At 43.1% G+C, this 21,933-nt stretch overlaps 1 protein-coding gene across 1 annotated transcript in view; it reads left to right on the top strand.

Moving 5' to 3' along the window:
* The window catches only part of LOC126248520 (putative inactive tyrosine-protein kinase Wsck), a 149,669-nt gene that overhangs the window by 25,107 nt on the left and 102,629 nt on the right, over positions 1-21,933 (top strand). The window contains exon 2 of the mRNA XM_049949573.1: positions 7,884-8,044. Coding sequence (XP_049805530.1) covers positions 7,884-8,044 — 161 coding nt within the window. The remainder of the gene's footprint in view (positions 1-7,883; positions 8,045-21,933) is intronic.

Consider the following 21,933-nt stretch of genomic DNA (forward strand, 5'->3'; position numbering starts at 1 on the left):
ATTGTACCAGCAAGTTCTACGCTGGTGTATATAACCTTTACCATTCAAAGGACTGATAAGTTTTAGAGCTCCATGAAAGCATTTTGCCACTTAACAAGGAAAAAGTGTATTTTTAACTGAGAGATCTGGGAAAAATCCAAGAATTTTTTCCTTGTCTACATATACACCATGCAGGAGTTTCAGGGTGTTACCATCTTTTAGACTGATGGCTCTAAAACTGAGGATAAGTTGGGATATGGGGATATGCTTTTACACTTACTGCCGGTCAGGAACACCATTCGTTGCTGGGAACATGTAGTGGTTTTACAGTATAGATAATAACTGATAACAGAGCCATCTGTTTAATAAAACAGGCCTCCCTTGACTGCATTTTAATGTGTCACCCTATGGTCTCTGCTATTCCTGACCTTCTCACTGAACTTTGTCATATTGCCTGCTTGGTTGTCTTTCTCTGGATCTGAAGTCATTTGGGTATCCCAGGGAATGAAATGGCCAACTGTTTGGCTACAGGAGCAAAACTACCTGTCCCTCTTTTGCTTTGATGATTCAAGATGCAGATTTGCGGATTCTCATTTCGAGATGGACCAGTACCTGATGGATTACTGTCCTCTAATAAACCCCACAGTATTGAGGAAACTACTACTGCATGGGGCGCTTCCTTTTGTTCCTCTCTGAAGGAATCCACTGTCCTCTATAGCCTCCACATCGGTCATACCGGGCTAACCTGTAGTTTTATTTTGAGGAACGAGTCTACCTCACAGTAGGGTTGTGGAGCCTTACAGACAGTAGCTCATATACTGGTGGAATGCCCTCTACTACTGGCCCTCCAAGCCAAGCATGGTCTTCTAAATTTTTAGCCTCTAATATTGGTAGGCAATTCGTGGACGATTGAACCAGTGCTCCATTATCTCCGTGAAAGTGGTTTTTATTTTCAGGCATAAGGTTTTAAGCTACCGTCAGACTGAAGGCAGAGTGTTTGGGACGCCTCCTATTGCATACGGGGTCTGAAATCCCCGACCCTACCTGCTTGACCAGCTCACTCTTTAATTCCTCTTTTACTCTGTTGAATTGCTTTTGGATGTGGTTTTTCTTCTTTTCTGCTACACCTTATTTTCGTTTTAGGGATAGCACTGTGCTGAATAGTGAGTGCTGACTGTAATGGGTCAGGGGTGGGAGGGCTGTGCATGGGAAGCCTCCTGTCACACGCAGAGCCCTGGGGACGCCCACCTGCTGCCCTTACCTATTTCTCTTCTTGTTTATAAACATTGACACTCCAATTGACGTCCATTACTTTTTTAGCCTCCTCACTTTTACTGTGCTGAATCTGCTGATAAAAGGCATTTTTTGCTCTGTAACTGTCTTCTCCTTCACTGTGTTGGCAGGGGTTGGATGCAGGGTGGGGTTTCTATTGCCATGGATGAGCCCTGGGAGACTCACATACCACCCAATAATTCTCCATAAATTATTTCTCAGCTCTGGCAGTATTGCCTTCAGTGCCTCAGTTTTACTGCTCCTGCATGCTTTCATCATTAGAACACATTCCTGGTGGACATAACTAACTCCAGACAACCTACCCCTGGACAGAGGGATTGATGACCCCCATCAGCCAACTGACCAACACATCAAAATGCTTATGTACAGTAATTGGTGTGCTTGTCTGTCTTTCAAATGTGTCTCATTTCTCGTATAAATGCATAATTCCCTCTATGCTTTGTGGTAGTTCTACTGTAACAGTTTGTCCTTTCATATGGTGAGATCTCTACATGCTGTATATCAGTATGTCTACACCAGTGCTTAGTACTGTTTACCACCACATTTTTCACAGACTGTAATTCTGCTTCAAGTAGTTGTACTTCATTTTTAATAGTCTGCGTATTCTGCTGATGGACTGACAATTCTTTGATATTTGTCATTAAGATTTATTTTTCTTTCCTGTTATTTGTGACCATGCCCTCCTGCATGGTACGTTTTATTTTCTGTGTATGTATTGGAGAGATCTTTATAGTGTTCGAGACCCTTTGTAGGCTGGGAAACCTGTTGTGATGCATCCTAAAAAGGCCTAATTCTCCTATCCATAACAAAAGGTATTTGACTGTACATGGCTCCATCTCCACCTTCCATACTCTGATTAGCTCCAACAACCTTACCTTCGTAGCACTATTGAGATGCGAACCATTCCTCATGAAATCCCATTTTCCAGTAGCTCTTTCAGGCACAAGCACATTGTGCACTTGATCAGCAGTCATCAGACCCACCTCCAGCTCCTCATTATGAGCCATACAGCACTGCTAAGGGAAGTTAGCCACAGTGCAAGAACACCACACTATGTACACATTTTCTCTTCCTTTGCTGCGAACTCGATTTCTTTCCCTGCCCTATTCAGTATTGACTGGGCCATATCCCCAGTTTCCACTTTTGTGCCACTCAAGTTTACTTTTTTGTTAAAGCCTGCACCCCTTGTAGTTTATTTACAAGTGACTAACCCCACATCCCTCCCTACTGGGTTTGACCAGCACTTTATTTTCAAAATTTTTTCAGTAGTGCAGGCCATTCATTAAAGGTTACCGGTTACCCAGCATGGTAGCCAGTCCAGATCTTCAGGTACCTTTATAGTGGTGGTCCTCTGTCTTCGCAGAGAACACACTGTACAGTTTTCTCCACAGAACACGAGGAGAACATGTCTATCTTATTTGTGATATGGGGATTCCAGGCAACAACGTCCATGCTGAGGGACTGTTTCTTAGATGGGGTGCTGCCCACAGGGAGAGTCCTCAGTCGGAGTAGGTTACACGTGGCAGACCAGTTGCAAGGAAGAGAATGAAACTGACCCATGCTTGTGGCCAAATTGTCCCAGAAATCTCATCAGAGTGATCAACTTACATTAACGCAGAAGTACAAAAGTCCAATACATTTCCTTCATTAGGTATGAAACGAGATGAAAACCAACTTGTCAAACAAGGGGAAAAATGTGTGCCCCAATTTCTGTTCTAGGCCAGGACTGACAGTGAATCATCCTCAAATACCAAGCCATTATTTCTGTTGAAGAAATGAAAGTAAGTACATTGGCATCTATTCAAGAAACAAGTGCAAAATGGCTCTGTACTTATTAAAACAGATTTCCACACTCAGTCACGGGCATTGTTGAGCTGTGACAAACCTTGTTGACATCCCAGTCACAGTTACCCTCACATGAACCTGCATATGGTTGAGGGTATAATCTTCCACAAAGATTTTATATTTCAAATGATCGAGAAATGATGTGTTATTTTGAACAACATGGCGTCCATTTTCTCTGTGGGGTTCAATGAGGGCTTAGAGAGCAAAGTAAATATTGAAACATTTATTGGGTTTTGAGGGTGACTTGCTATCAGATAAAGTTAAGATTATGGTTTACCTTAAGTGCCACCTGCCATGAGATGCTTCAAGTGCATAAGATTTGGCCACATAGTTGTATAGATGAACCTATCTGCAGAGACTGCAGATGACCACTACACAGGAATGATCTCTGTATATCTACATCTATATACATACTCCACAAGCCACCACATGATGTGTGCAGAGGGTACCCTGTACAACCACTAGTCATTTCCTTTCCTGTTCCATTCGCAGATAGAGCGAGGGAAAAATGACTGACTGCATGTCTCCATACAGGCTGGTCCCGGCAGAGGTTCGAATCCTCCCTCGGGCATGGGTGTGTGTGTTTGTCCTTAGGATAATTTAGGTTAAGTAGTGTGTAAGCTTAGGGACTAATGACCTTAGCAGCTAAGTCCCATAAGATTTCACACACATTAGAACATTTTTTTTTGGTCTCCAGATGGGCTCTAGCTTTTCATATCTTTGTGGTCCATGCATGCAGTGTATGTTTGCAGTAATAGGATTGTTCTGCAGTCAGCCTCAAATGCCGGTTCTCTAAATTTTCTCAATAGTATTCCATGAAAAGAATGCGGTTTTCCCTCCAGAGATTTCTATTTGAGAAGCATCTCTGTAGCACTTGGATGTTCTTCAAACCTATTGGTAACAATTCTAGTAGCAGGTACAAATTTGAATATTTTTAGCATGGTGCAGCAGAATCAGGAACCGTAAAATGTACTTATATTAAATTTCAGCCTCTACTTTACAGATAAACCACACTTCCCTAAAATTCTTCCAATAAACTGAAGTTGAAGTCCCAACCACAATTGTCTCGTACTCAGTCCATTTCATACTGCTTTGCAACATTACACCCAGATATGTAAATGACATGACTGTGTCAAGCAGGACATTACTATTGCTGTATCTTAATATTATGCATTTTTTTTTTTTTTTTTTTTTTTTTTTTTTTTTTTTGTTCATTCACATTAACTTACAATTTTCTACATTTAGAACCAGCAACCATTCATCACACTTACTAGAAATTTGGTGTAAGTCATCTTGTATCGTATAGTCTCTCTTCTTCAACATCTTCCTGTACATCACAGCATCATTAGAAAACAACTGCATGTTGCTGTTCACACTGTCTGCCAGATCATTTAAGTATATAGAAAAACATAGTGATCGTGTCACACTTTCCTGGGGCACTCGTTACTATACCCTTGTCTCTGATGAACACTCACCGTGGAGCACAACACATTGGGTTCTATTATGTAAGAAGTCTTAGAGCAACTCATGTATCTGGAAACCATTCTGCATGCACACACCTTCTTTAACAATCTGCAGTGGGGTACCGTGTCCAATGCTTTTTGGAAATAGAGTAATATGTAATCTGCCTGTTGTCCAGCATCCGTAGTTCACATTGTATCATGTGAGAAAAGTACAAACTGAATTTCACATGAGCAGTGCTTTCTAAAACCACGCTGGGTTGTGGATGTATGCTTTTCTGTCCTTGGGAAATTTATTGTATCTAAACGCAGAATATGGCAGCAAGCCAATGTTAAGGATATTGTCCTATAATTTTGTGGATCTGTTCTCTTACCCTTCTTATATACAAGAGTTATGTGTGCTTTCGTCCAGTTAGTTGGGATTTTGCTCTGGGTGAGAGATTTATGATAAGTGCAGGCTGCCTTACTGGGTGATGAAGGTCACTCTTCCCAATCACCAACCCGCCATGTCACAGGAAGGGAACAAAAAATCCAAGAATTACTACCTTTGATTGTTTGACATATCAGGAGGCCAGAAACAAGCACAATCATCTATTCTCTGTCCAGATTACACCAAGCTTCTCCCAGAAAGTAATCTTTCCATCATCTATCAGGAGGATGAATACTCCCTTTCCACCACTGTGCCCTAAGCAGCCGCCTTAGTTCATCAGTTCCTTGCCCCTCTTCTTCTTATGTGGCCATGCCTATGCACCAGCTGGCCTCATGCACGAATAACCACTGAAAAAATTGTGCCCTGTGGACAGATTTCACCATCCAGTGGAAGAACACACTGCTCAAAATAACACTGTTGACATTAATTGTGTACTACTGCCATTTGGATCCTCCCCATCCCCTCCACTCCCCTGCCTTCCATCCCTCCCCTCCCCTTTCCCCACTTTCCTACCTATACAACACAACTTTCTGAATAATGCTTGTGGGAGCTCTCCCTGCCACATGTCATTAGGTCCTGTTATCCTCCCAACATCAGTGTTTACTGTCCTCCTTATGAAGCCACCGTCTTACTTTTCTCTACCTCACATTTTAGTTAGGTTTGTAGATCTCCGGACCCTCAGCCTTCCGTTTTCTCAGTACTCTCCATCCATGCTGCATTTCCAGTTACGCGTGTGCAACAAAATTAATGATACTGGCACATGGGTGAATATTTTCTGCTGGCCGGAGTGGCCGTGCGGTTCTAGGCGCTACAGTCTGGAGCCGAACGACCGCTACGGTCGCAGGTTTGAATCCTGCCTCGGGCATGGATGTGTGTGATGTCTTTAGGTTAGTTAGGTTTAATTAGTTCTAAGTTATAGGCGACTGATGACCTAGAAGTTGTCACATAGTTCTCAGAGCCATTTGAACCATTTTTTGAATATTTTCTGCTGTCTTTGTCAGCTGTCAGCCTCATTTCCCTTCACATCTTTTATTGTTGATACACAAAGTGAGCGGCCATTGCCATACAGTGTCCTATACAAAGCCCTCATTTTCTGCAGTGCAGTAGTATATACTTAGTTTCGCACATGGGGTTTTATGGATTCCCACTTGAGATAAGTGCATCAAAATACACTTGGGAGGTTTTTATAAATGTTTAGTCACCCGCTCAAATGTATTACTAAACCAGTCACTCTCATTACAGCTCGTCTTGAGTTTTTATTTACCATCACTCTTTGTTCATGTTACCTCAAACTTTGTAGTTTTGTGCACTGTTGTCACTTGGTGCATGGGTTCTCTTTTTATTCTCGTTCCATCTTGCTGCATTGTCTTGTCTTTTCTTTGGTACTCTATATTTAGTTTTATACCCCTTTTTAAAATCTTTCTGCTCTGTCAATTTTTTGCTATCTGCATGTTGTCTTTTCTTTTGTCAACTCTTCCTGGATCTTCACTTTTCTCCAGCAGTAGCAGTTTTTTATTGAGCACCATTGTTTTCCATGAATTTCTTTGTTGTCCTTCATCCATTTGTTATTAACGTTCCAGCATGCTGTACTTTAATGCTGAGTGGGGGATTTGACTGAGTTACATAATTTCTTCGTTGACATTTTTACACCTTTCTTCATTAAACTGTCATTTTTTTAAAGAAAGAAAAAAGTTCTGAGGAAACAGCTTTGGTTGTTGAATATGAATGAATAGTTATTATTTTTTACCTTCAGAATTTTTCATATGCTTGTATTAAAAAGACTACCTAGGCTACATGTGACCCAGGGTTTATTTTTATTTTTGGTTTCTTAGTTGAAGATTAGAAGTGAATGAATTTCTTTTTTTTTTTTTTTAATGTGCTTGAGTATATTTTCAAGAAGAAATAACTGTTATTGTAAATACTTTGTTATAATTAATGCTCTGCTGACAATTAAAATATTCATGCATCACATCATATTTTTATAAACTGCATCTGCACTTTCTCTCTCTTGAATCCATTCAGATGGGGGTCTCGCATTGTAGCTTCATATTGTTCGGAACCTGACAGAGATGAAGTTGTAAGAAAATGTCGGGTCTGCTGGACAATGTGATGCATGGGTGTATTCTTTGAAGAGTGATGTCATATGCTACATAATTGATGTCTGCATTTTTTTTTAATGTTGTAGTTGTAATGTTGTTTGTGTTCTTCAACACTATGTTGTTTAGTTATTGTGGATCGTAGTGTAAATTGTGTTATATATTAGACCTATATTGGTCTATTGGGGATGGCAATACTGCTGTTCTGTATTACACTTAATTTTTAAATGGTGGTATTAGCGAGAAATCGTAGCATGGTGGAAGCTTAGTAGGTTAGGTTGGAATGTGATTTTTTTTTACGAATTTCTGAAGTGAATGAATGTAACATGGCAGTCTTGTTTTAAACATATTGTGTTTTCCATATTTTTCCAATGTGATTGATTATTTTCATTGTTTTTGATATTCTGCTAGGAGTAAATAATAACATCCCCATTTAAGAACCCCTTTTCTCATTAAAGTCTGTTTCATTTGATGGTTTTTATTTAGATAACATTTTAATGTTGTTAGTTTCTTGAGGATTGTGTCTCTGGCATGTTAATAATGTCATTGTTGTAACAAGTCAGTCATTCACAAATCCCAAATGGCAATAAGTCAGTTGTTTTTTGTATTTCATAGTGAAGAATGGTTGTGCATTGTAAACACAAAATCATAGCTGCATTGTTTTAGTTAGCTAGTTTCATTGCACAGTATTTGGATCATTAAATCTCATTTTAGAACTTTTTAATTACTGTGTTTGTAACCTTGTGGCTCCACATTTGCATATCCATTTCTGTTTCCTAGGTATGCAGCAATAAAAAATGCAGAAAAATGTTCCTGTGGAAGTTCACTTGAAGACCATGGTCCTACTGTTAAGGCAGAGTGTAATAAATATTGCAATGGGAACTTGTCTCAGCCTTGTGGTGGAAGCAAAGCTAATTCTGTATATGACACAGGAGAAAGGGGTAAGTTCTTATTTGATCTAGTGTGACTGAGTACATCAGAATAAGAATGGTAATTTTATGTGGTAATTTTAACTTGTATTCGCCAATTAGTTTTTTCCCCAGCTAAAAGATACTGTGTAACAGAGCCACAGATGTTTAATATAGGCAACTCCCAACTGCCACACTGAGCTTTCCTTGGCTTTCAGTTTAAGACAGAGATCCTACATGGGCTACAATGTGTGAAGGGCCCCAGAAACTATGTTAGCTTGCAGAAAAGGAGAATAGGTAAGGATTCGGGTTTTATTGGGTGCGTCAAAGAGGGCTGTGGACAGGTTTCTTGTATTTAATTACAGTTAGCGTACTTCAAGACAGCACTTATTATTCTCTCATTTTCAGGCATGCTGTAGAAATACATGGAGCTGTATTTTATAATAAAAGTCTGTCACCTTTTTTTTTCATATTACACCAAAGAAATAGGAAATGTATATATATCTACAGAATATTCAGGGAAAATATAAATAGTTATCAGCCTCCAAGTATTTGCTTCAAAAGAACAGACAGATCCTCCAAGTATTTGCTTCAAAAGAACAGACAGATCTCTGGAAACAAATACTAAAGAAAACTGCAAAATTCTTAAAAACTATTTTGATAAACTCCTCAATTGTGGGAAGCCTGAAGAAAAATTACAGTTCACGAAACGTTACCAAACCCAGATTCAAAACCACCTTCAATAACAGATAGAGGAGATTATAAAACAACTGAAAAACAACAGAGCCTCAGGAGAAGACAGTATTATGTCCAGTGATACAAGAAAGATCATAATAACTACGGATATATCTCAGTATAACTGGTCACTGACAAAATTCTGTCCAAAGCATTACTCAACTCTTAGAAACACAAGTTGATATGAAGATAGGTGAATAACGAGCAGGCTTCAGGAAAGGAAGACCCTGTATTGAACAGATTTGGAACCTGCGAACACTCCTAATGGTCAGACACATGAACACTGCCATAGTCACTTTCATGGACTTCAAGAAGACAGATTCTCTCCAACACACTAGAATAATATGGAATAGACAGAAAAACTAGGATACTCACAGACATATACAGACACAACATCCAAAATAAAATTTGTGGGAGAAATTGCAGGCCCATTACAGATATATATATAGTTATACAAGGAGGTAATCTCTCTCCACTTTTATTCAACATGGTCTTGGAAAAAATTATCAAACAATGATGTGAAAAAGTAAAAGGAATTCAATTAGGAAGAAAGTTTTCAAACAAGACGATCATAAAATGCCTGGCATTTGCAGATGACGTGGCAATATTCAGCATCAATAGACAAGAAACATGGGAATACTTACATAAAGCCTCTGCCAAAACAGGTCTACTGATATCACATGAGAAAACACAATATGTGGAAAAAAAGAACAGCAACAACCAAGCCATGTACACAAAATACAGAAAAGTTAGCAGATTGGAAAAATTCAAATATCTTGATGAATATACACATATAGGAGGATCAAACAAGGCATCCAACATAGAAAGAACAGGAAAACTTCAGAAAGCATACAAACTGAAATATATATGCACTACAGTAAAAGAAATACTTCGAAACTGGCCAAACACAGACACAGCAGTACAGTTGTACTACCAAAAGCACTCTACACATCAGAAACAACCACAATTGGAGTGTCAGGCATGACACACACCATGGGGCTCACGGTCCTTTCGTGAATACGTGCGTGCCGAGCACGGGGCCCCGAGCTATTGCATCCTTCCTTCTTTCCTGGGCTGCATTTCCTTTCCCTTCCCCTCCTTTCCCGGGCTACATTTCCTTTCCCTTCCCCTCCTTTCCTGTTCTTGCTCCTTCCCTCCATCCTCTCCTCTCCCTCTCTTGGTGTCCTTGTTAATGTTGGCCCCGCTATCCTCCTGGTTATGTTGGCTTTGTGATTTGGTTTTATTGAGTAATTACCTCATCCTTTTGGCATTCTCTGGTCCCTCTCTGGGGTTTGACCTCCATTACTAAATTTCTATTCCGTGGTGTGAGCCATTTGGGGAAGAGCACCTTACCTAATGTCTCTGGCATGTGCCCTCCTAGTTCCTTGCATCTTTTCCTTCACTTCGTTGTCCGATGCTAGGGTACATAGCCAACACGGTAGCTATGTGGTGGGGTCACTATGTACCCTTTTGGTTGAGCTCTTGCTTTGGCTGGATGGCGCTGTGGGCAGAGCCCCTTATTGGAGAGGGTGGTATCATGGTGGACGCTATGCAAATGAAACGCATACGGGTCCGGAACTCTGGCCACTCTTCTACAGCCGTCTCTTTGACTGGAAATGATTCTTTTAGTGCTGCTTCTTCTGCCCCTTCGGCCTTCCCTTCATGGATACCTCCTGGGAGGAGGGTCAGGCTCGTCGGTTAGGGGCGAAACCTTTCTCCTGCTATGTGGTTTGCACCAGGACTGATGAGGATACTTTCACCAATACCAAACCTTTATTTTTTGTGTAACACATTGAAGACAAGTGTGGCGAAGTGGACTCTATGAGCAAGATGCGGTCGGGTTCGTTGTTGTTCAAAACTGCTTCAGCCGCCCAGTGTGCGGCCCTTCATGCCTGTGACCATCTTGGCACAATTCCTGTGTCCATTACCCCCCCCACTGAGCGAGGTGGCGCAGTGGTTAGACACTGGACTCGCATTCGGGAGGACGACGGTTCAATCCCACGTCCGGCCATCCTGATTTAGGTTTTCCGTGATTTCCCTAAATTGCTCCAGGCAAATGCCGGGATGGTTCCTTTGAAAGGGCATGGCCGACTTCCTTCCATGTCCTTCCCTAATCCGATGAGACCGATGACCTCGCTGTCTGGTCTCCTTCCCCAAAACAATCCAACCCATTACCCCCCACCAGTCTTTGAATATGGTTCAAGGTGTAATTTTTCACAGAGACCTCATCCTTCAAACTGATGAGGAACTTAGGGACAATCTAGGATGGCGGGGTGTTCACTTTGTTTGGTGTGTTCAGAAGGGCCCGAAGGAGAATTGCATTGATACTGATGCCTTTATCCTGGTCTTTGAAGGAGATAATCTCCCCTGAGAAGGTCAAGATTATGGTTTATCAATGTGGCGTGAAGCCGTACATCTCACCACCTATCATAGGTATTAAGTGCTTGTGTTTTGGACACGTCTTCCCACTGTTCTCTTTGGTGGTTGTGGACGTCCACTCCATGAGGGGACTTCCTGTTTTCATCTTCCTTTGTGTGTTAATTGTCATAGCAGTCATTCTCCATGTTCACTGGATTGCCCAGCTTATAAGAAGGAAAAGAAGATACCGGAGTATAAGTCCCTTGATCCTCTAACCTATACTGAGGCTCGTAAGGAGTATACACGTCTTCATTCCTGTCAATGATGTCTAGCTATGCTTTAGTTACATCTTCAGTGTTCCACTTCTTCGGTGTCTGCCGGTCAAGGGCACCCCTCCAGGGACCCTCTTTCTCAGCACCTTCCAGGCCAAAGGTCTGCTGCCACATGACGACCACGAGAACCACAGTCCATGGGCCCCCAGGTCACCCACTCTCTTTCTGTTCCATATCTTGCTGCAGCTGGCTCCTTTTTGCAGCACAGCCCTCCTCGATCTCAGGCAGAAAAGAAGAAGAAACGTATGTCCCGGGACAAGGATCCTCTGGTGTTGCCAGAGGACCCTTCCCCACCTTTGCAACCTAACTCTGACCTGCTGTTCACGGATGTCGCCCCCTCCTTGTCAGTGATGGATGGTGACCCAGCAGCATGACTGGCTTTAGCCTGTTCACCCCCCATTTGAATCATCGTTCTGTGATTATCCAATGGAATTGTAATGGATATTACCCTCACCTTCCGGAGTTGAAATCCCTTATTTCGTTTTACTCTCTAGCTTGTGTGGTTTTACAAGAATCTCATTTTACTGATGATCACTCACCGTCCCTCCGTGGGTTTCGTGCTTTCTGTCTAAATCGGGTCAGCCCCCTGTGGGCCTCTGGTGGTGTTTGTACGTTGGTCCATACGGACATTGCTAGCACGTGGATTCCTCTTCAAACTACATTGGAAGCGGTTGCTGTTAGGGTCCACCTGGACTCTGGGGTCACAGGTTGCAATCTTTATCTTCCTCCTGACAGGACTCTTACACCTGCTGCCTTAACTGCCCTTCTTCATCAACTTCCTCCTCCCATCCTCCTCGGGGATTTTAATGCTCATCATCCCTTGTGGGGCAGTGCATTTCCATCTAATCAGGGTCTTCTCATAGGCCAGTTTCTTGCAGACCACGACTTGTGCCTTCTTAATGATGGCTCCCCTATCCATTTCAGTGCCGGTCGTGGTACCTTTTCTGCCATTGATCTTTCTCTTTCTTGTCCCTCCCACCTCCCTTCATTACACTGGTCGCCACACGATGACCTTTGCGATAGTGAGCACTTCCCGTTGATTCTCTCGCTTCCTTCCCACTCCCCGATGGACAGGTTACCTCATTGGTCTTGCCAACATGCCGATTGGCCTCTATATACATTGCACAGGTCATTTTTTCTCCCTCATTGTTGGGTTGTATTGATGACGTCCTACATGACGTGTCTGATGCGATTGTTCATGCTGTTAGCCTTGCTATCCCATGCTCATTTGGACCATTTCACCTCCGGCAAGTCCTGTGGTGGAGTACAGCCATTGCTGTTGCCATCGCCATCCGTGATTGCCATTGAGCTTTGCAACACCTTAAGATGCATCCATCTGCTGCCAATCTTATTACCTTTAAACGCCTTCATGCCGAAGGCCATTACTTAATCAAACGGAGCAAATGGGTGTGTTGGGAACGCTTTGTTTCTCCCCTCTGTTCTATTGTCCCTATGTCACGGGTATGGGCTACACTTCATTCTTTCCAAGGCTGCCATCGGTAGTCTACCTTGCCGGGCCTTGCCCTCCCGGATGGCCTTTGCACAGACCAGTTGATTCTCGCGGAACATCTTGCAACCCATTTTGCAACAGCATCAGCATCAACCTCCTACCTGGCTGCTTTTCTTCACCAGAAACAGGGGGCTGAGGCTTCCACCTTATGTTTTACCCCTTGTCAGTCAGAATCTTACAACAAACCTTTTACTGAATGGGAACTTCTTTCCGCGTTTTCTGCTTCTCATGATACGGCCCCTGGCCCAGACTCCATTCATAACCAATTGCTTCAACATCTCAGTGCTCCACAATGACATGTTATCCTGGTGCCTACCCGTATTCGGCTCCAGGGTTACTTCCCTTTTCAGTGGAGGGATAGCATCGTGGTTCCCGTCCCTAAGACTGGTAAGAACCCCCTGTTTGTCGAAAGCTATCGGCCAATTAGTCTGAGAAACGTTGTTTGCAAGTTACTTGAACGGATGGTAGCCCGTCGGCTCAATTGGGCCCTCGAATCTCAGGATCTATTGTCCCCTTACCATTGTGGCTTCCGAGAGGGACGGTCTCCGATCGATCATTTACTTCACTTGGAATCTGCAGTTCGGCAGGCTTTTCCCAAGTGCCACCATTTGTTTGCAGTATTTTTCGACCTTCGCAAGACCTATGACGCGGCTTGGCGCCATCATATCTTTCTTATCCTGCATGAGTGGGGTCTTCGGGGCCTCACTCGAGATTTTTATCTGCCAGTTCCTGTTCAATCGGTTGTTCAGGGTTCGGGTTGGTACTGTTTTTAGTTCTCCACAGACCCAGGAGAATGGCCTCCCACAGGGTTCCGTATTGAGTGTACTTCTTTTCCTCATTGATACAGATGGACTTCTGGCCTCTGTCAGTCCTTTGATCACCCCAGCTCTGTATATGGATGATTTCTGCATTTGCGTTAGTTCCTCTTCAATGGCCTCTGCAGACCGGCAGCTCCAGGATGCTATACGGTGTGCCTCTTCATGGACCCCCTCACACGGATTTCAATTCTCTCCTTTAAAATCGCGGGTGGTTCACTTCTGTCACCGTACTATGATCCACCCCGATCCGGAGCTCTACCTAGATGCACAATGATTACCTGTGGTCCCACAGTTTTGTTTCCTGGGTCTTCTTTTCAACAACAAGCTCACTTGGCTGTCTCATATCAGTCTTCTGAAGATAGGATGTTTCTGAAAACTCAATGTCCTTCACTTCCTTGCCCATACCTCTTGGGGTGCAGATCGTTCCACTCTTCTCTGCCTTTATTGGGCTTTAGTGCTGTCTCGCTTGGATTATGGTTGTCAAGTTTATGGTTCGACTGTTCCTTCCACACTGCACTTCCTGGATCCGGTCCACCATCGTGGTATCCGTTTGGCCACCGGTGCCTTCCCTACTAGCCCTGTTGTTAGTCTCCTGGTTGAGGCTGGGATTCCCCCCCACCCTTTTCTGTTTGCAGTCCCAGCTTCTGGTTTCTTATGCAATCGCTCTCCGTTCCTCTCCCACTCATCCTTCCTATTCTATCCTGTTCCCAGACTAAGGACGTCGCCCACCTGATTCCCACCCTCGGGCGGGTTTACCAGTTGGGCTCCGCCTTGCTTCTCTTCTCTGTGATTTTCAGTTTCCTTCTTTGTCCTGTCTCCCACTTTCCCTCCCCAGCACCCTCCCTTGGTTAGTTCCTCGGGCCTGGATTTGGATGGATCCCCGCCGATGTTAGTTGTTTTTTTCCGCTGCATTTTATGGGAGTTTCGGGCTGCTGCTGTTTTTTACACCAATGGCTCTAAATCTGCTGATCATGTGGGATATGCTTTCACGTCCTCTGTATGCATGGAAATTCATCTCCTGCCAACTGCATGTGGGGTGTTTACTGCGGAATTGATGGCAATTTCCCAGGCCCTTACCTTTATTAAACAGCCCCAACTCGACGACATTTTGTTATGTACCGACTCAATGAGTGGTCTTCAGGCTGTTGACTGCTGTTTTTCGCGCCATCCCTTGGTCTCGACCATCCATGACCATCTTACTGATCTTCACCATGCTGCTTGTTCCGTTGACTTGCTTTGGGTCCCTGGCCATGTTTGTATCCAGGTAATGAACTAGCTGACCGTTTGGCTGGGGGGGGGGGGGCAGTCACTTACCCCCTTATCTGTCACCCCTCCTGCGGCGGATTTACAGCTTCATATCAAATCCTACTTCGCACAATCATGGACCAACTCTTGGGAGACTATCTCTCTGTCTAATAAACTTTGTGCAATTCAGGTGACACCTGTCTCGTGTCGTTCTTCCTTCCGCCTCTCCCGAAAGGACTCGACCACCCTGTTTCGTCTCCGCATCGCCGTACCAGGCTGACCCATGGTTTTCTTTTGCGTAATGAGCTACCCCCACTTTGTGGTCGTTGGGCCTTCCAGTCAGTAACACACATTTTGGTGGAATGCCCCCTTCTTTTGGCTCTGCGTACTATTGTTTTCATAATTGACAACACAACTGCACTTTTACATTTTTTAGCCTTTTACCTTTTATCGTTATGACTCTTCTGAGATGTAAGTCCATCCGAATGGACCACCGCTAAAACAAGGGACTGATGACCTTGCCGTTTGGTCCCTTCAACCCCAATCAACCAACCAAGCAATCAGGCATCACAGAGACAAAAAAATAGAACATAAAGTCCCCAGAAAAGTTTTTGGAGCAGAACAAAGAGATGGTATATGGATGAAGAGAATTGTATGAACACACAGACAGGCTCACAGACATGATCAGAAAACAGCGACTAACGTTCTATGGACACATACATAGAATGAACAACAGAAGACTCACAAAGAGGATTTTTGATGTAGTAAACAGTTCAATCAAAAAACCCAATTGGTTTCAAGAAATAGAAGAAGATCTAATACAATCACGGATCAGTAAATGAATAATCATGTAACATTCAAGTTAACCACTGCCGTGAAGGCAAAAATGTGTAATTTATGGTAACATTTCTTAGCTGTAGGTGCATGAGTAGCACATTAAGAATTATTCACATGATCTAGGAAGACTTGGTTGAAATTCTCTGTTGCAGTAGTCCCAAATGTTTTTACGTTGTCTTTGATGGTGAGTGTTCATCATAGACAAGGTTATCGTCAGGAATGCCCCAGGGAAGTTTGATACGTTGTCCCAAGAGGAATTGTTAGGGATATCACAGGAATGATCATGTGAAGCAAGAAAACTTCAAATGAACAGATGTCCTATTCTGAATGGTTTCCAAGACAAAACACATTTTCTTGATACTATTATTTACTTTCTGTATTATTCAGTACACTTTCATTGTTTACAACATACCACAGTACTGCAGAAGAAGTTGAGAAGAACAATTTTATATATGACACTTGTGGTTATCAGTTCAGGAAACTATCTCAAATTGGCCTACAAGAACTGCCTAAGGTACAGTATGAGGTGATAGAAGATGACTTAGGCAGTGTGTCTAGTTAGTGTGTTGAATGGCAGCTAGCTCTAAATGTAGAAAAATGTAAGTTAATGGCTGTCCGGAGTGGCCGAGCGGTTCTAGGCGCTACAGTCTGGAACCGCGTGACCGCTACGGTCGCAGGTTCGAATCCTGCCTCGGGCATGGATGTGTGTGTTGTCCTTAGGTTAGTTAGGTTTAAGTAGTTCTAAGTTCTAGGGGACTGATGAACTCCGAAGTTAAGTCCCATTGTGCTCAGAGCCATTTTTTGTAAGTTAATGGCAGATGAGTGGGAGAAACAATCTTGTAATGTTTGAGTACAGCATTATTAGTGTACTCCTTGGCACAGTCAAGTCTGTTAAATATCTATGGGTGTAATGCTGGGAAATGATATGAAAAGCAACAGGCACATAAGGGTGGTAGTAGGGAAGGCTAATGGTCAATTTCAGTTTATTGGGTGAATTTTAAGAAAGTGTTGTTCTTCTCTAAGGGGGAACGCACATAGAACACTAGTGCCACTCATTCTAGAGTCCTGCTCGAGTGTTTAGATCTCCACCAGGTTGGATGAAATGAAGATAGCACAGCAACTCAGAGGCAGGCTGCTAGGTTTGTTACTGTTTGATTCCATCGACATACAAGTATTAAGGATATGTTTCATGAACTCTAGTTGGAATCTCTGGAGGAAAGAGTACTTTCTTTTCACAGAGCTCTGTTGAGAAAATTTAGAGGACCGGCATTTGAAGCTGATTGCAGAATAATTGTACTGCTGCCAATGTGTGTGTCACTTAAGTTTAGCTCAACTGCTAGCAGTGGACAGTATTCTGATAACAGTCCGCAGCTCGTGGTCATGCGGTAGCATTCTCGCTTCCCACGCCCCGGTTCCCGGGTTCGATTCCTGGCGGGGTCAGGGATTTTCTCTGCCTCGAGATGACTGGGTGTTGTGTGATGTCCTTAGGTTAGATAGGTTTAAGTAGTTCTAAGTTCTAGGGGACTGATGACCATAGATGTTAAGTCCCATAGTACTCAGAGCCATTTATTCTGATAACAGCAGTAGTTGCAGATGGTGTCCACAGGGGGTCGTAAATATCAGCATTCCATGGGAGGTGCCCACCAACATTCAGTTTCAGAAACTTGACACTTGGCATATTATGTCAAGTTCAAAAGGGAGTGTGCTGCCACCCATAGTAGAATTATCTTTCAAAGAACTGAATGCATTGTATTTTCCTACAATTAACTATGCACCAAGAACAGGTTTCTCCCAATATTGTATTTACTCTATTATTCACTTTTTGATCTGAAGTGGTAATAGTTATGCTTGTATCATTGACAAACAAAGTAGATTCAGTACTATTTGGTATGGTCAGTCTTTGATGTACGTTGTCTATTCAAAAAATTCCGGAACTTTCTCCACAAAATTTTTCTATGCTTACCTTTTACTTACTGTGCACGGCCTCCTTCGAAATACTGTCCTCCACATACATTTTCTCACAGATGTTGCAACACATCGTGATAGTACTATCGATTAACAGTTTTTCCTGTGGCACGTTTTCGTGATGAACTAATCCCTCAAAGTCAGAGAAAACTGTCAGCATGGCTTTGACATATGACCTGACCTTACCTGACCTGACCTGACCTGAACTGATGAGCTTTTTTCGGTCTTGGAGAACCTTCCCTGACCCATTATGAAGATCGAACCTTGGTCTCAACATCATTCTGTAGACCCACATCTCATCACCAGTTCTGATTCTTTTAAGGAACATCTTGTTCTCATTTGCACGATCCAAAAGCTCTTCACAGATTGCGAGTTGAAGGTCTTTCCGGTCTTGACTCATGAGCTGTTGGACGAACTTAGTTGCAACAGGATACATTCCAATATGCTGTTTCAGGATTTCATGGCGTGATCCAACCGAAATATTAATTCTTCTGCAAACTCGTGGACAGTCATTCTTTGATTGGCATTCACAGTTTCTTTGATGTTCTTGACATAAGTGTCGTTCGTAGACTTTGAAGGGCGTCCTGAATGAGGGTCATCTTCAACTTCCGTCAGGCCATTTTTAAACTGTGTGAACCATTCATAACATTGAGTAGTGCTTAAGCTCTCATCACCATAGGCTTCCTGCATCAATTGGTGTGTCTCTCTAAAGGTTTTCTTGGAGCATCTCACAAAATTTAATGCAGACACGCTGTTCCTCTACGTCTGCCACCTCGAAATTCGCAAACTGTGTGACGAAAAATTCTCCCCAATGCAGCTCTGAACAATAAATAATGTAACTTCTGGCAGTTACACATTAAACCCAGGCAACTGCAGGAGTACCAAATGCATTTTGCTCCAACAGACCATTGGCACGAAGTTACGAATGCTCCGGAATTTTTTGAAGAGACTCGTATACTGGGGTGACTTTTCATTGTGTGCAGGAAATAAAAAATATACAGATACTGCTGGAAGGAATTGAACAGTTGTGTACCATTTACCACACAAACCAATATTAGTAGAGCTATTGCCACATTTCTATACCTCACAAATTACAAATTGGAAGATCATCAGACTTATTAATATGTAAAATGATCATATGATAAAGATTTTGTGGAACTTATTGAATCAAAGGAAGACTGTTACTTAGAAAATGCATGAAAAGTTTGTCATGAACCAACTGAAAGAGAGTAATACCTGACATTGTTGGGCAAGGGGTGTACAGAAATCAGTATTATTTGTTGACAAATATTTTTTCAATGAAAGAGAGTTGTAACTTTTAGACTTGGCCGGCAGTGCTTCTTGTAGAATGATGTGGTGTGGATAGGGGATACTTGTACTTGAACTACATGCATGCCTCTTCCAATATCCACTTGCATCAGTTTTTTTCCAGCCACAGACAATTTGCAAAAGCTGTTACTATAAACTAAAGATTTTGATTTTAGATGTTGACTTAAACTGTTGGCCAGACAAAAGAATGAAAGAGGGATTTTTGTCTGCAAGTTGTCTATACTTGCTGTGGGTAATGTTTCCAAACCCGTCAAAAAGTCATATTGTATATTAGAAAAAGACCTGCTGTGCAAGTATGAAACCACAAGGAACAGGCAAAGTTGCAGTACCCAAGTCAGATGCCAGTTCATTTTCTGTTATGTGGCAGAGTATAGTGCCTTTCTGCTTCTTGCCACATAAACAAGAGGGAAACCAACTATATGATTCTCTCGTAGTTCCACATTCCTAAAATGTCTAACTGTACAGTATGATCTACATTGTCAGATGGATTTGTTAAGTCACAAAAGGTATCCAGTGGTTACAGTTTTGCTCTTTCATCTGATGAGCCATCCCTGAAGCCAAGCTGTGATGTGTTAATTATTACTTAATTAAGTAGCAACTCTATTGTATGGCACTTCTTCAAAAATTGGTTAGAGCATGGTTAATAATGCTTGTTGGGTTGTAGTTCTCAACTTCGTCTACTTCCACTTCATCCAGAAGAAATGTCACCATTGAACACTTATGCCTGTCTGGGAAAAGATGTCTGGAAGTAACTGAGTATGTTGCTAATGAAACAAAACAGTGATCAAGTCTTAACAATGCTATTGACAACACAATACTTTTGCTTCGACAGGAAGAACAAAAGGCACAAAATACGGTGTATTACTAGGTACTGGTCCAGAGGCTTAACAGAGCTGCTATCTAAAATTGCCTGATTGTTTCTAGTATGTAGTAACACCACTAAGAGCTTCATAAGAATATACACTTGCAGGGAAATAATCCAAGTCCCAAGAATGCTGTCCTGATTAAGTCCAGCACATGCACAGCAAAGACAATCCTTAATACACTCTAAGTCCACAGAGGAAGCAATGATGAAAGCTGAGAATGGTGGTGTCCGTCACTACAGTGGACTTCTGAGAGCATCCTGAGATGGTGAGGTGAGTACCACCTGCCCAGAGTCCAGGAGAGGCTCTCGAAGCTGGAAGAACTGGCTCGTGTATTCTGTGTGGCGGAATGCTGGTGATACTATTTTCTTGTCACTTGTTGTGTGGATGCAAATAGGTACCTTGGAAGTGGTGATCGATGCCAGCACTGCTACCATCGCCAGGCATCCGGTCATGACTGCGACATGGTGAACTTGTGATGCAGAGGTGTGCAGAGGCCATGTAGACTGCATGTATGCCCAGGGTTTCCGCGGGGTTACCACTCCCTTTTGTGTAGATCTCTGATAGGACATCCCTCCCCTACCAGGAAGGGACATGAGGCTGCAGCCCATCTCAGTGTCCTTGTCAGGCTCCTGGACTGCAGGCAGTGCAACATGCACATCCGTGGGGATGACGTCTGGTGGTGGCGGTGTAGCAGAGTCATGATTCTCATGTCCCAGACAGCAGCCTCACTGTCGGGTGTCTGGTCACATGAGGGCAACTACGCTGGAACAGAAGCTGAAGTTATACCACTGTTGGGTGTATCAGGGCCCAGGCATTTTCAGAGCTGGTTTATGTGCCTACGGCAGGTGACACTGTGAGTCAAAGTAATTCCTGCCATAGCTTGGTCAAGGAGATGGGAGATGGTGGCAGGGATCAATTGTCGTTGTCCATCAGAATGTGTCAGGGACCACACAGGGTCTCAAATGGCGAAATGATGATGGCAAGGGTGCCAAGCAGGTACATGGGTGGACTGAGGTTGTAACAGAGAGAGCTGGGACTGGTGAGGCCATCCATGCAGCTTTTCCGTTGGGGAGGAGCTTTCCAGGGGAGTGGTTTGATCGGATGTCAGGAATGATGAGAAGGTATCTTCCAAAGGATGGTGCTTGCGTGTTGGAACTCCTGACAATCCTGTTGGCTGTGCTATTGGAAGCTGTGTGGAAAAGTGCCGTGTGGATAATTTGGATGTCATTTTTCTCACAAAATTGCATGAACATAGTGGAAGTGAATTGTGGATCATTGTCCAAAACAACCATTTTGGGAAACCCTTCTGTAAATGTGTGAAAGAGCACAGATAGTGTGGTCAGAAGATGTGTCAGACATTTTTATGAAATAGGGAAATCGGCTCCCCACATTGACCACTGAAAGTGAGGAGACCCGAGGAAAGGTCCAATGAAGTTGATGTATATGCAGGACCAAGGCTCTAAGGTGTCAGACTAGGGACAGTAATGGCAAGGAGGAGCTGCCTATTTACTTTGGCATGTAAGACAGGAGGAGACTTAAGGCAGTGATGGCTGCGCCCATGCCATTCCAATAGCTGTTCTGTCATGCGAGGCATTTAGTCGAGATGACACCCCTGTGACCCGCAGGTAGGAGCTGTTGGTCCTGTTGCTGGATTGGTGGTATAATTACCTGTGTTGAGCCTGCTCCACCCTATATGAGGGAGGATGCCGTGCAGCAATGAGAGTTAGGCCGACAGTGCCTGAATATTTGAATTACTGGGTCCCTGATGCCCTTCGGGTCTAGGGGAGACCCGTTCTGCACCATGTGGAGGACTACCTGAAACGTGGTACCCTTGCTGGTATGTTGTGCGACAAGTTTTACATCGAGAGGTAGGTGAGTGATGGCCTCAGCTGCTCCGGTGCCTGAGTGAAAACTCCTGGCCATTGCC

Source organism: Schistocerca nitens, chromosome 3 (genome assembly GCF_023898315.1).
Source record: "Schistocerca nitens isolate TAMUIC-IGC-003100 chromosome 3, iqSchNite1.1, whole genome shotgun sequence".
NCBI classification, from domain to species: Eukaryota; Metazoa; Arthropoda; class Insecta; order Orthoptera; family Acrididae; genus Schistocerca; species Schistocerca nitens.